The following is a 15036-nucleotide window of genomic DNA, read 5'->3' on the forward strand; positions in this document are numbered from 1 at the left end:
ATCTCAAACCTTATGATTACAGACTTGTTTTACTCACGTATTCTTAATATGAATAGAGGTTTTCAAAAAGTTCCAGGTGTTCCAGGTGTTCCTCCCCCCTCTTTAGATACAGATGGATTTGCGGGCCCGGAAAGTTTCCGGAGCTTTCGAGAAACGGGTCCCTGAACTGGAGTGATATCTCATCTTGTAGGAAAAAGGTCGAGAGAAAAAGTCTGTTCTCGTTTTTCCTTCGCCTATCGCTTTTCGTTGTTTGCCGCTTGGATTTGTCTGGACTCACATTGGTTGATCTCTGAAGAGTTGTCGTTTTTTATGAGGTCTATGGGTTCGAAGCCCTGAGACCAGCCTGGAAGTTTATTTTAAGAAAAAGACCTGTTTTTCGTACGGGAAATGGAAATGGTCGAAAAACCAAAAAAGAAAAGAAAAGAAAAAGAACAACCGAATAAAATTGCACGTGGGTCAAGGGAAGACTGAGCCCACAGTGTAATTGACTAGCAGACGTAGTCCGCATTTCATGCGCCCCCGTTTCGCCCCAGTTCGGTTTAGCATGCCAGGCGCCAGGCGTTGATTCCTACACACAAATTTACATATCAAAACGGAAAGTTAAGTGAATTTCAAGCGATTACGTCTCTCACGGGCGGTTTCGAATGCCCGTATCGGTGCTAGTTGAAGTTTGATTCGAGAGATACTTTCCCTGGACGACAAACAAACGCTGAAATCCATTCTTCTCTGGGCAACATGATCTGTAAAGGAAGTGACGTCTGCGAGGGTGGACTCTCCCAACGACCGTTTGAGTGATATTTTAGTGTGAAGTTGCGTGTTTGTCATCCTTGAGAAATCGGTGAAATTTGAGAACGCCTTATGACAAAACTGTGCACGAAAGCGACGTGTCTTTTTGTACGATTTTCTCCATGTTGATTGCGTACAAACAGCGTTTGAGTGGGAACGATAAATGGAACACCATACTCCTACTTCAAGTGTGAATGGCGACTGTTATTATGATGGCGAATCGAGTTACCAAGATACAGATGTCTGCGACTATGATCAGAATATTTTGCCAGAATTGCTGGATTCACAAATAGACAGTACACTACAAGGTCTGGATATGGGCGCCATTAAAAAGAACTGTTACGAAAGAACCCGCGCTGCCATGGCGGTAAGCACGAATTACACTGAAATAGAAAGTTGCAATTTAATTTATGGACGTTTTATGGTTGACTTGCAGTTGGGAGTTTAGTCTGAGTCTATTAGTATTATTTATTTATCAGTTTCCTAGTTTCTCCGAGAGAAAACAGCTGTGGTGAAAGTAATAATGTGGTTTGCCGTTCTTGCAAAAAGTCGAGTCAGTGTTTTATATGATTCTTAGCTTAATTTCCGATCCGCTGTCGAGCACGCGCTTAACGGGCTAAGAAAAGCACTCGAGTCAAAGATTTAGTTAGCGTGCTTGGCAAATTGGAAAATGTCAGTTATAGAAAGCTGTTCGCAGGAAACATCGGCCTGGTCAGTATTTAACTTGTTTAGTGTTCTTGAAAGAGAGGGTGTCACTGTATTTACTTCAACTTTTTTGCATGCGAGCATAAAATGAGTGGAGTGGCATTTGTGCATTTTGTAAAACAAATATACCTCCTCGGTTGTCAACCTATCACAGGTTTATTGCGGTTGAGTATGCCGTTTTGAAAGCAGGTATTAAGCCATCAAAGTGCGAACTCTCTTCTTTGTTTGAACTTGTTATTTGCTTAACAATTTAATTATTTCTTTTTGACCTGCGTGAAGTTAAGTTCACTTTAGAAAACATTGTAATATTGACATGTGTTCCTTTATGGAATATGTTTCTTCTCATTAGAGGCAGTTTAAAGGGTCTAAAACTTAACATCTGCATCTTGGGGTGACAATTTTCTACATACTGTCAAAATGTAATTTGCTATAGAAATTAATGTGAAATGTTTCCATAGCAAAGGAGAAGATAATCACTCCCAGAAGAGATTTTAAGAGAAGGAAATTAAGCTTGGCCATGCCAAGAGACTGGCAGTTGGCCAAATTGTTCCATAGGCAAGTGACATGGTTTTCTCAGTGATATAATTCAATTTCAAGATGCTAACAAAGTTCCTGGTAAGGCAGATTTTAAAGGACTTTCATTTTCACAAACACTGCAAAAATTAGAGAAATGGTTTGAAAGTGCACAGCAATATGTCCAAAATTATACTATAAATAACATTTTGGGGATAATTATTTAGTAGGACTTAACATCTGTCTGGGAGGTCACCCTGTTGTCAACAGAGTATGGCCTTTCAAGGATATAACAAACTTTATATTTACCAGCACTGTGCACCTGATCTCATGATCAACAAACAATATTATATTGGTTGCTGATCATGTCTCCCATTCATGAGCTGTCCTGCTAGACACCCTTGAAATTGTGGTTTTGAGCTGCTTTGGTCGTGATTATGACATCTCCTTTTGCCAGTTTAGTCTGAAATAATTTGGCATTGTTTCTGAGTAAATGATGAGAGTAAATTTAACATATTTATCACTATTTTTGACACTTAACTTAAAAAAAGCAAAAACCGAAAGTAACTAAAAAACATCATTCAAACAAGTCAGGGTACCCCAGAATGTTTGTCTCAAGTATTGTTTGATTCTGACAGGCCTTTTCTGAGGGACAAGTATGTGCATTATTTTCTGCTTGCTACAAATGCTAAAATAATTTCAAGAAGAAGAACAAAGTTTTTAGTTTACATGTTTACATGTTTTGACAGAAGTGTCTGTCATCATTTGTTAGCTCAGTTCAGTTCAGCTACAGTGTATAACTTGTAATGTTGTTGGTTTCTGTGAAATCCTTCCCAAGACATATCCAGACTCAGTCTCTATGCAGTGAATTACATGCTATGTAAATAAAATTAGTTCTGTATTCTGTTGTAATCGTAATTGGTTAAAAAGTTGTGTTTCATGAGATTACATGTACATAACATTGGTACAATCTCATGTGACCGTCACGTATAGTGTTATTTTCACACAGTAATTTGTCAACTGATGTCAGTTCACAAACTGAAGTCCTTTTCGTAACACAGGAAGAAAATTGGAAGTCTGTTTGCTGAGGCTAGCTGACTGTTAATATTCATCTCTGTTGGTTTCTAATTCTCATTTTTTCTTCACAGGCAATAAATCCTATGTTGGCTAAGAGAGTATTACCTTTGGTATGCATTGTGCTTTTTTTCTGATAATAGTGTTTTATATTAGTTAGCACAAATTGGTTGTAATCTGGGAAAAACCTGAATATTGCAGAAGACTTGTTAATAGATTTGTTCATAAACTGTTCACGCAGAATAAGATGTGCTCTGTCATAATCAATGTATAAAGTGAATAGAAAAACACCTTATCGAGACTTTCATTTGGAACAATGTACACCATAAGCCTTGAACACCTTACAAACATTGTCTGTGTTCATTTACTCGCAGTATTATTTTTACTCAATTATATTAGATTAATGTGTGCCTTCTTGTGATTTTTCCTTTGGTAATGCAACAAATAAATATAGCCAAGTGAATTGTCAAAGGAGGAAGCAGCAGCGATTTGTATCCAGGCCCACTTCCGAGGATACCTAGCAAGAAAGTTGTTTGTACAACTTCTGTATCAGAAGTTTATCAAGGTAAGTTAAAACTTCACTTAAGTGATCAGGAAAAATCTTTGATCTCAACTGATAAAAGATGCCCTTGTTAAATGGTAATTGTGCAAAACAGTAATTGCACAGTTATTATATTAAAAAACAAGCATGGATAACTAATCTTGCTCAGGTAACAGCTGGGTTCTTCAGACTAAGAATATTTTCACTTGAGGTTTTTAATTCAGGGGAAACAAATAGCAGGTATATACATGTAGTGGACAAGTAGCTGTTAGGTACTGTTCATGCCTTTGTAACAAACCGTCTGTACTTTGCAGGCATGCCACACAAACATTAGACTAAAACAAAATTTTAGAATTGACGTGGCATAGTTAACAATGTCAACAACTGGCATATTGTCACATATAATCCAGGGTCTGATTTACTCATTTGAGTGCCTAACTGTTCAAATTGTCAGTATGTTTTTATTCAAAAGAAAAAATCTTAAGAGTTTTGTACTACACGTTTATTTATGATAGTCAGTTCATTCGTTCCTTCCTTCGTTCCTTCTGATTGAGATATTATACCTTCCACCTGTTTTCTTGACAATTTGCATAGATTGCAAGGGAGTTGTATCATAACTGAAGGGTTCATTGATAACCTGAGTGTGCATAATGTCGTGCTCAACTTTTGTGAAGTAGGTTTATAAAACAAAGCTGACAATTTGTCTCAGACAAATTATCTTGTGTCTATATTCAGATACCCTGCAGTAGTTATTAATTATACTTGCAAGTAATTCCAGGATCAGATCATGAAATCTAAACCTTTTAAAAGCATTAGTGGAAATTTGATAGATATCTTAAGGAGTCAGTGATATGGGCAAGTTTTCATAAATATATACATGTATGATCAAAATATTTTTGGTTATTTGATACATAACTGCAGCTTTGGTACCAACGATTTTCTTGTGAAACCTTTGGAGTTTAATACATGTTATTGACTGTATAACTGGATTTCTTGTTGTGCGGTGTTTGATTGATTGATTGATTTATGATGTTTTAACAACAGGAAGAAGAAGAAAGAGAAGCAAGAACAAGAGAACAAGTGGAGGAAGGAGAATTACTGGTAGAAAAGTAAGCATAAAATAGTAGATTCGTTATTAAGAAAATTAAGAAGTTCTCTTTGAAAAAGGTGCCATGAAATTGTAAGGCAAAAATTGTGATCTAAAATCAGTTGTAAGGTGAATGAGATGGAAAAGGTGTTTGTTCACATGACAAGTGTTTGTGTGTGTCTTGTAGCTGCATTCAGTCCATTATAGATTTGTTCCATTTGAAGGATTTGAATTAGAAATGTTTTCATGTTTACCATGCATGTATGTGGGTGGTAGCCATCATGCGATTAGAATTTTAAAAGCAGTTTGAAGCTTATGGTGCATGAAACAGGCTGAATTGTAAGATACCTATAGCACATTTCTGGTATTTAAAGCTGCTGTAAGTTATATTCATGTTCTAAATACATTTAATGATTAGATGAGTAACACCTAAGATATTTTTTCTTACTATATATGGTGAATCTTTTTCACTTTATAATTTGCCAATTTGCATAATCCTTGGTGGGCTCATTCAGATTTGTTTACTGTATTAATCATGTGGTTACAAAAGCCACACGTAGTCAGGTTTAAAAAGATACACAACCTACTGTATGGTCGTCAATTTTGTAATGTTGATGGAGAGGTAGACAAAATATCTGGAGGGATAGTGTTATTATTTATTTTACACCAATATTCGTTTCGACTGTGTTTTGGCAATTATTGTATATTTTTAGGGAATTTGCTTTCTATGTTTTCTACCCAATAATATTTTCATCTGTGGCTCATGTTATTCTTGGAAAGTGAAAATGTATGAAATTTGATATTTAGAGAGATAACCTGCCTTTATTTGGCAGTAATATTTCAGGTTTCATTTTGGAAACTGGCTGCTAATAATCCATATTTTTCACTTGGTTTAAAAATGACTGATTTGATTTAAAAGCTGATTTTAATTTCACTTCTGATTTGTGGATGAAGTACATTGAGTCATGTACTATTAAAAATTGAAAGAAAGACGACATCTTAAATAGTTGAAGTAAATTTCAGGCATGCCTGTCTGAGATGTAACCAGAATTAATCTTAAATAGCTGCTATTGATCAATGTTGAAAGACTCCTTATAATATCAGAAAATGTCAGGAAAAAGGTTAGGAAGAATGAAGAAAAAAAATAAAATAAAAATGTATTCAAGAGATTTTTGTTGATGTGACAACACATTGTTAGAACAGTTGTATTTTAAGAAACATGACATTGAATAAGGAAAATGAAAGGGTCAAAATTTAGCTTGTACAATTTGCATTTCAGACATGGCTGTAGTTGTTGTCAAAGTAATAACACACTTGGTTTACACCAGGTCAAGACAAGCTAATAATTCAGTTGCCATTTACATGTAGTTCATTTTATTCTTTTTCTAACAGCTATCGCTTAAACCTTGAAATGGAAGAGAATACATGTTTACGTAAAAACGTTAGAAGAGGAATTGAATGTGATGTTATAACGTGAGTTTGACTCAATGATTGAATAGTTCAGTGTACTTTATTTCAAATGTTTATTCAAGAGTATTATTCTATGGGAGATGTGCATGTAATTTTGACTTAGTGTTATGACTGTTTGCTCTCTCTTTGTTTGTAAGTTTTTTTCATTTTTGAATGTACGTGGAAATGTTCAATGCTGCTTTTGTGGTTTAAAAATAAGAACTGTCCTTTTTGAACTCTTATATCTTTATATGGACAGTTATTTAGATACATTTTGTTGGGGCAACCTGTGAAAAAGCTATTAGAAGGAGTTAAAGTATGATGAAGGGTTAGTCATCCAGGGGCCTGGGAATATTTAGAACTACACTGTACACATTTATCATTCTGTTACCAGTAAATACTTGTCTTAAGACAGAACACTTGTACTGTGTCATATTTCTGACAATACACTCTCTTTTCAGGCCCATTTTTGTCAGTAGCTAGGTGTTATTGTTAATTAAGGAGTTACTTTGCCCAAACAAGAACCAGAATTGTATTTTGACTGGCATTAACTATTTGGTCAATTGATTTCTCCACCTCAGCAAATTCCAAACTCGATGCATAAATTTTCCATGCTAATTAACATACTACATTACTTCGTTACTTTTAGTGTTTAACCTTAAAATTTGGTGGACAAGGAAGTCGTTACGTGTATCTGTAACAATGCATGTATGGATACAGGATGTAAAGATTCATTTATTTCTCATCAGTACTGTTTTGTATTTAGCATTCAAAGAGCCTGGCGCCAACACAAGAAACAATCTGTTGGACAGAGAGGAACAAGTTCATATAACATGTCAAATTTTGACGTGGATTTACAACAAAATTACTCTACCTCAGATAGTGGCAGCTTTCATATAAGGACCAATCCTTTTATGGGAAGTAATGAGAGTGCCTCTTACTGTGATGATGACAATCTTTCTGATGTTTTTAATGACAGCCTTGAGCAAGTATCAGAGGAGAATTTTAGAAATACTCAAGAGCATGGACCACATAGACACCTTTATGATAGTGATCAAGTTATTGAGGGTGACACTTTTAACGATGAACTTCCTGGCATAGATTCCGTTAGCTCACCTGCAGAGTTGCCATCACCAACTACTGATTGGGAGTCAATAGAATCATGTCTTACTTCAGAGGGTGAAACACAAGATCTAGAAAGCAGCGAGCTTGTGGACACTGCAAATGAAAGGTTAAAACACTTCTCTTTAAAACCCAAAGATTTGCAAATTTGTTTTGTTGATGATACTTTGCTTAGCGATGTTGAAGGAGATGAAGATGGTTGCGATATAAAAGAGTATATTATTGATAAGCAAGATGTTTCTGATGATGAGAAACGAGACTCAGGTTGTGTTGCGGGTGATGAGGAAATGTCTGAGTCTTTTAGTATTAAAACAGTTAGACCAGAAACTCTAGGAAATCATGAAATTTCTCAGGAGGAAACCAAGAAAGTTCTGTTAGAACTGAGTCAACAGGACAGCGAAGAGGAGGAGAAACAGGAGAGTTATTCAACTGTAATGCTAGGCTGGACAGAAGAGAGGTTACAAGAACTGACTATAGATGAACTCAAAGCACTCCAGAAGAACATGGCACAGTTAATTGAAGGTAAGATACTTAATGTAGAACACCAAGGAACAGAAAATTAAAGTGTGTCGATACAGAGCATTTTTGATTTATACATGGCAAAATGATCATTGCACGCAACTGTCATAATAAATCATTTTATTGATTGAGCTTCTTATTGATGCCCCATTGGATGTCTATTAAAATTTGGAAAAGGATGGGTCAAATATTGTGCTTAACCAAATGAGAGGTAGAGGTAGAGTGTTTTGTTTTTACTAATAAATTGCTTCATCACAATTGAAGAACATGTAATAATAATTGGAGCATACTCGTTTGTAAAAGAACTTGTCAAAAGATTGTAAGAGTAATATTGAAAAAGTATCCTGGGCTTCTAAATGAACATGTGAAAATGTATGTTTGTGTCTTGAATTCTTCACAGCTCAAAATGAAGTGCTGGTCACAGAGTTAATGAACAGAGATAGTCTCCATCTTAAACAAGATTCCCTTCTCATGGACGTTGAGGATGCATCAAAGTAAGCCATTCCTGCATGTTTAATATTTATGTCTTGATTTTTGAAAACCTTTTCAATTTCAAAACCGCAACAAGCCTGCAACTTTTCCATTAAATCAGGCTTTTCAATTTGGCAAACTGTTTGAGTGTGTGGCTCGCTAACTACTGCTACCTTACTGTACACATTGCAGTCAGCTACAATAGGCCTCCATGGAAAGGAAATGAGCATTTTTTTAAAGTCCAAAAGGTCACTCTTTGGACCCACCCCACCCTATGAGGTTAAGATCATTCAGGCTTTACTTGGCAACCTGCTTATAACCAGGGCCCTGTCCACTATGCTGGAACCTCCTTTGCATTAACCCCCTGCATTTAAAAGTGCTAGGAGAGCCTGTATCTCCCAATGTTGGCAGGAGTCAGGGAAAAAAAATTGCACCACTTTTGACTACAAGTCAATGTACATGTTATGGTTCTGAATGTACATGTATTTTATGTCCCTTGGCGCAAAGCTGTGTAGCACTGTTACAACAATACTAAAATATTGTGCTTCATACCAGAAATGACATTAAATAATTTATAATTAATAAATCAAAAGCTGTCATCCTGCTATTGTTTTTTTCAGTAAAGCTTACACTTAAAGGAAAAATTAATACTTGTAGTATTACTGTGGCTCCTTTTTTTGTTTGTTTGTTTGTTTCTTTAAACTTAACACTACAATACTCCTGTCATCTCATTTGTTTTCAAAGCTTTTTCTGTTTTGTTATTTATGTTTAATACTTGCAATCCTCTTTTCAGTCCAAACTGATGAACATGTACGCTTGTACATGTATCTTGTTGAAGCTACATCAAGACACAACTGACTCTAACTATGACGGCTAAAGATCAGTTTTATGAATGATGTAATAATAAGAAATTATTGCTTTGCTTTATTATTGGGGAAGAAATCAATCAGCTTTACATAAAATACTAGTCTTAACAAGGTGTCCAGAAGGTTAGAATTATGGAAAAATGATAAAAGGAAGAATATTTTTGATGTTGTTTTCATTGATTGTCACAATGGTGGCACCTAACTTTTTAATGTTGATCTTTAATTATCTTTTCAGTTGTATTCATATATCTCCTAATAGGCCATATTCATATTCCCCGTATTAGACTGGAACTAGCTTGCAAAAGCGCCTAATGTGGGGAGTCATTTCAAATGCAAATGATGTTTATCTCTTTTGAATGATATTCCCCTGGGCCCACATGAGCCTCCCTTGCAAGTTAGTTTCAGTCCAATAATGAGAATACAGATATGGTCTACTGAGTGATTTTCATCATTTTACATATTAAAATTCACGCACATAATGTTCAGTTTGTTCACATAGCTTTATTAACTTAAAACAGTAAAAGCTCAGATAAAAATATGTCAATCTGTTTAAAATTTGCCTTGTTGTTTCTTAAAGTAGGCTCCTAACTTATTCTCAAGACATAATCACTTAATGCCAGGTTGCCATGTAAGGTTCCTAACTGTATAACATCTTTCACTCTTTAAAAGGTTTGTTTTATTGCTTTTAGGAGATGCATCATTAATAGATTACTTAATAAAGTTAATTACTAAATAGTGCTCTAATAATGTCTTCCGCTCAAGTTCTTAAATTGTTAATTTTGTGACAATGAATGGGTCTGAAGTTTTGGCTCAAACCAGAGCTCTCAATGTGATTTAAATTTTTTGATGCACATTTCAAAGTGTTCACTTTCGTGTTACAAAACTTTACCTGTCATGAGTAATTTTATGTGAATTGGAGAATAAGCAACTTAAGTTACTGGGAAAATGTCTTATAAAGCTGTCTAAATAAACAATGTGGAGAAGTTGTTTCTTTTGATTTTTTGTGTGTGTGATTATATTCTCACCTGTTGTTTTAACATCACTTGCACCAGAAAACTGAATCGTCGTCGACAAGGCAGGGCTTACTGAATCTGTCAGCTTTGGAGTCCAGCTGTTGTCTGCAGTATCCTGCAGTAGCTCAGATTCCATATGAACAAGATCAATTGGGTTTTATAAATATTTGTATTGTTTCATTGTTTTGTTGTTTATTTTGCACAGACTTGCACAAGCACAATATCAGAAGACACAGAAAGGCAGAAAGAGATAGTCACCACTGCACTTGTATTTGCACACAAAAATATTATTTTTGTTAAATTGTATTTTGTTTTACTTTAAAGCAATTAGATCAGAGATTGGTTTCAATCATAGTTAGAGTGCAAAATGATTGTATTTGTTGTTGAGTCCAAGTGAAGAAAAATGTCTTCCATGTTGTTATTCTTCTATATCAAACGTTTTTAGGCAGAGTTACATGTATTTTCCATAGACGATTTGGATGTCAATTTTCCAGAAGGACATTTTTGTTTTGGAAATCTTTTAGTCTTTTGACAAAATTGAAGTCCATTTTTGTTAGGTTGGGCAAGTTTTCCTGTTGCTCTGATTTGCTTTTGTTTAGAGCAATGTTGAATTCAGGTACAATCAATTTGCACCCTTTTAATTAATGTTACCAATGGATTTGAAAATAATTTTATTTTTCTATGTGAAAGTTAGAGAGATTTAGGTTCTACGTTTGCACATAATAAATAAATAAATACATTAATAATACTTATAGTAATAAGACTAAAATAAATCATTGAAGCCATTTTTACTTCACCTGTGTTTGAAACAAGGTTAGGCTGTTCGTTGGCTGTTACAGGAAACGAAGACAGGAACATTTCTTAACTCTTTTTGTTGATATTGAACCTCATTATTCATAGATTCAGTAAACAGCGAATTTCATGTGTTGTGACTCCACTAGTTCACTTTCCCTCCTTGCTTGTCCCAGATTTTTTCACTATTTTTGGCAGCAAAATATTATTATTCGTTGGCAACCATGAGGGTTCGTAGGAGGTTTCTTGGTTTCATTTTCAGCTACAGGTCGGTAATAATGGTTACAATTCTGAAGTATTATTTCTATTTAGTTGGTATCTATGATGTGAAAAGATGCCTGAGATTGTATTGGTTCATGAGATATAGTTGATTAGTATTTTAGGATAACGGAACTTGTGATTCAAATAGTTTAGGGCACTTTGTTATGTACACAGCTACAAGAATATTAGATTAGAGCGCTGTTTACAAATGAAAGCTGGAACATGCGATCAGCTTTAACCTAAAGTGAAGAAATTTGGTAAATTTGCAGTCACTTTGAAATGAAATGATATTGATAAAATTTGAAAAGCGTTTTTCCAGGGACGAAATCATTAACAGCAGAAGATAACCAAGGGAACTTACATAAATTTCAAACGTGAATCTGTTACAGTATGAATCTTTAACATGTACAATATTATGCGCAAAGGCTTGCAACAGGGAAACAATTAACGTTTTCCTTTGTCTTTAGACAATTTGTATAATTATAGTAGTAGTCTACTCTACTATGATGTAATGATTGATATTCACGTGCGTTACCTTAGGGATCAGTGCTGTCAGTCATTATGACGTCCTTGTTGATTGCATCTGCTCTCTAAAAATAGATTTTGAAAGTTCGACCTTGATCTGACTTCCCTTGCTTATCCTCTCAAATTTTGTCTTCTGAGCCTATTAGACAAGGGTTATGCCTTTTATGTGCAAAGAGCTTATTTCTCAATCAAAAACAAATTACTGCTAAGATTGTGTTAGTGGTTTAACGGCAGAATGTTAGCATGTTTAAACTTTTTATACTCGCTTTTTTGCCCCGTTACGGTGACGGCGGTCACGTGATTGGATGTGTTCAGTGAAATGTAAGTGGCAAAGTTGTCGACTTCCCCAGTCTGTTTATCATACTGATTTTCTAGTACCCTTTCCCACCTCCACTAGAGAGGAGCGGTCAAACATTTGATGATGCAAGCTACCACTTTAGCGGAGGCGGCGTGGCCCAGTGGTAAGGGCGCTGGATTTGTAATCCGGAGGTTCTGATTTCAAATCATCCTCCCTGCCACTAGGTGGATTTGTGTTTGTTGGTCCCAGATTCAACTCCTCCACGCTTGATAGATAGCCAACTGGTCAGCCTCCTGCCAGTTGGAATTTTTAACAAGTTTCTGTCCAATTTACAATATTTGTTTGCTAATTTCAGTGTCCACAATTAGTACAGCCTTGCTAAAAACCTTCGACATTGAAATAAAGTGATTTATTTTATTTTATTTTTGAGACTGACATCAAACGCTTAGTGAGAAATTGGACAAATGACCAACAGTCAACACCGCTGACCGGCCAACTTCAAACAGCGAGTAACTTCATGTGCCCTTTCCAAAAGTTCACGCCAAAAGAGAGAGTTGACTGTATATCTATCGTTAGTTATATCAGCAGGCCTTACTGCGAACAACGTTCAGTTTGCTAGTACTGGAGCTTATTTTTGTATTGTAATTTAATTGGAATTACTCTTGCTTCAAGTAACATGCTATCGTTCAAAAGATAAAGTGATATTAGTTAGCGTCAAGTGTACATATGAAGAAAAATTGAAACTAGATGTAGCAATAAAATTATAGAAGCGTGATAATACTGTGTGCTGTCTTCATTGTGTCTTTAAATGCAAAATCGTTGCACCTACGTACAGTAACCTATACATAAAGTTACTCTGTTCCCAATGATATATCAATGAATGCTGCATAGATATTACAACTACACGAGGTGTACCCAAATTTTCGAAACTTTTCCCGTGTATTTCCCATACCATTCGATTTTCCTCCAAGATTTTCCTGAATTTTGGTTGAAAGTGTCGCATTTCGGACATGAAACATCTTATGAATTTACTGGAACCAGGTTATTTCCAGACTATTAGCTGACTAACCTATATTTTAGAATTTGAGTTCTCTACGTAATAATCAGACTTGCCTCATTATATTTTTATTTCATCAGATCTTTTTACAGATCTTACCTATACCAGCAGCATTTTCGTTTGCGGGCCCTTTGATCATTTATATTTAATTATTTTTTTGACTGTTCATTTTTAACTTGGGTTGGCCATGTATTTTCTGCGGGACAGTTTTCGTCTGTCCACGATCTACTTATCGCGACAACGACATGATATTCTGAATTTTGCGTATTGTTGACGGCCACGCGTTTGCATTTGACATTGACCAATCCGCAAACATGAATTTGAGTTTCATCTGAGGTCATTACTGTGATTTAGTAGACAATTGGTCCACTGAGGAAGGGCTAACTAGGGCTAGGCCCAAAACGTCTGCTATAAACATTGAGTTTAATTTGGCACTGAATTATTATTATTTACAACTTTTGAACTGGTCCACAAGCCGGTTGCTCTACTCTTTGCCGCTACACCATGGTGTCGAGACCCAACAAGGTCGAAAGAGCTCTCCAGTGGTTGCAATTCTTGCCTTTCAGTTTGGACTCTATTATGTCCTTGTCGCGCTAAGTTGTCTATGTAGTAATCAGCCTTGCTTCATTGTTATTTCCATTTTTGGCTGATCAGATCTTTTTACAGATCCTACGTATACCAGCGGCATTTTCGTTTGCGGTCCCTTGCATCATTTTATAAAAAAGAAATTGCCCAGTGTAACATGTACCGGGGGAGGCAAAGGTAGGGTGCCAATCACGCATCACGCTGAATTTTTCTATTAAATCACGCATCACGGAGAATCTTTTTCATCAATCACGCGTCACGTAAAAAGAAGTAAGTACATCGCCATTTTTACTTTCTCGACCCTAAGAGCGTCGTTAAAAGAAGAATTTTGCCGATTCAACCACAAATATGCATCGGCAAATATGTGACCTCTCACGCGAAAACGTTCCTTACGGTATCCATTCGAACGGCTGAACGCACGGCTAGTGACCTAGCCTGCGAACAGGCTCCCAGTGAGGGCGCAAAAAAAAATCCGACGGGGGCCGAAAAAAAAAATCCGGCGAGCGAGGCGAGCCGTTAAGCGCGAAAAAAAGAATTCCTCCAATTGCGCTCCCCCTCGTCACCAATCCGCTCTCGGCTTTCCCCGCTTGCCCTAGACCACACTTGGCTAGCTCGCACTAAACCCATTAACCCAACCGGGAGCCTGCTCGCAGGCTACAAGTGAACGGATAATTTAAATAACGATAGTCAATATACTTGTTCCAAGATATCTGATAACCACTGAATATAATGAGTAATGACTCTAGAAACGATTTAATGTGAGGGATTCATGAGATCTGGGCTGTGAAAGTAATGTTGAGAATTAATACGATGAAAGCTGTGTAGGTATATGTGGGGGATAAATGAGATGTAGGCTGTGTAGGTAGATGTAGGGGATTAATGAGATGTATTGCTGTGCAGCTAGGTATATGTCGGGGATTAATGAAATGTATTGCTGTGTAAGTATGTGGGGGATTTAGAAACGATTTAATGTGAGGGATTCATGAGATCTGGGCTGTGAAAGTAATGTTGAGAATTAATACGATGAAAGCTGTGTAGGTATATGTGGGGGATAAATGAGATGTAGGCTGTGTAGGTAGATGTAGGGGATTAATGAGATGTATTGCTGTGCAGCTAGGTATATGTCGGGGATTAATGAAATGTATTGCTGTGTAAGTATGTGGGGGATTTAATGAGATGTGGCCTGTGTAGGTATATGTAGGGGATTTCTGAGCGGTAGGCTGTGTAGGTATCTGTAGAGGGCGTTAATGAGATGTAGGCTGTGTAGGTATATTTAGGGGATTAATGAGATGTAGGCTGTGTAGGTAGATGTAGGGCATTAGGGTTAGGGTTTAGGGTTAGGCTGTGTAGGTATCTGTAGAGGGCGTTAATG

General features: G+C 36.3%; 1 protein-coding gene across 4 annotated transcripts; it reads left to right on the plus strand.

Moving 5' to 3' along the window:
* The first annotated feature begins 520 nt into the window (after window positions 1–520).
* On the plus strand, window positions 521–12800 carry LOC110040588 (uncharacterized). 4 transcript variants are annotated; one of them, XM_020745838.2, is made up of 8 exons: window positions 521–1153; window positions 3153–3191; window positions 3533–3643; window positions 4664–4728; window positions 6099–6179; window positions 6922–7799; window positions 8197–8290; window positions 10186–12800. In XM_020745838.2, exons 1-8 carry the CDS (start codon window positions 950–952, stop codon window positions 10220–10222), a joined length of 1509 nt encoding a protein of 502 aa, XP_020601497.1. In that variant the 5' UTR covers window positions 521–949; the 3' UTR covers window positions 10223–12800. The 4 variants fall into 4 exon arrangements, with proteins under 4 accessions (XP_020601497.1, XP_020601499.1, XP_020601500.1 ...); XM_020745840.2 differs by lacking the exon at window positions 10186–12800 and adding an exon at window positions 9061–10130; XM_020745837.2 differs by having other exon boundaries at window positions 522–1153; window positions 10352–12800.
* The last annotated feature ends 2236 nt before the right edge of the window (window positions 12801–15036 follow it).

The sequence above is a fragment of the Orbicella faveolata genome, unplaced genomic scaffold (genome assembly GCF_042242905.1).
Source record: "Orbicella faveolata isolate gen_17 unplaced genomic scaffold, um_ofav_v1 contig_25, whole genome shotgun sequence".
In the NCBI taxonomy this organism is placed as follows: Eukaryota; Metazoa; Cnidaria; class Anthozoa; order Scleractinia; family Merulinidae; genus Orbicella; species Orbicella faveolata.

Bases quoted from the DNA above. Each gene is read 5' to 3' on its own strand.
- LOC110040588 (XM_020745837.2), top strand. From the start codon at position 950: ATGGAACACCATACTCCTACTTCAAGTGTGAATGGCGACTGTTATTAT. The intron at 3,192-3,532 runs GTATGCATTGTG...AAATAAATATAG, and splicing joins CTAAGAGAGTATTACCTTTG to CCAAGTGAATTGTCAAAGGA. The intron at 4,729-6,098 runs GTAAGCATAAAA...TTTTTCTAACAG, and splicing joins GGAGAATTACTGGTAGAAAA to CTATCGCTTAAACCTTGAAA.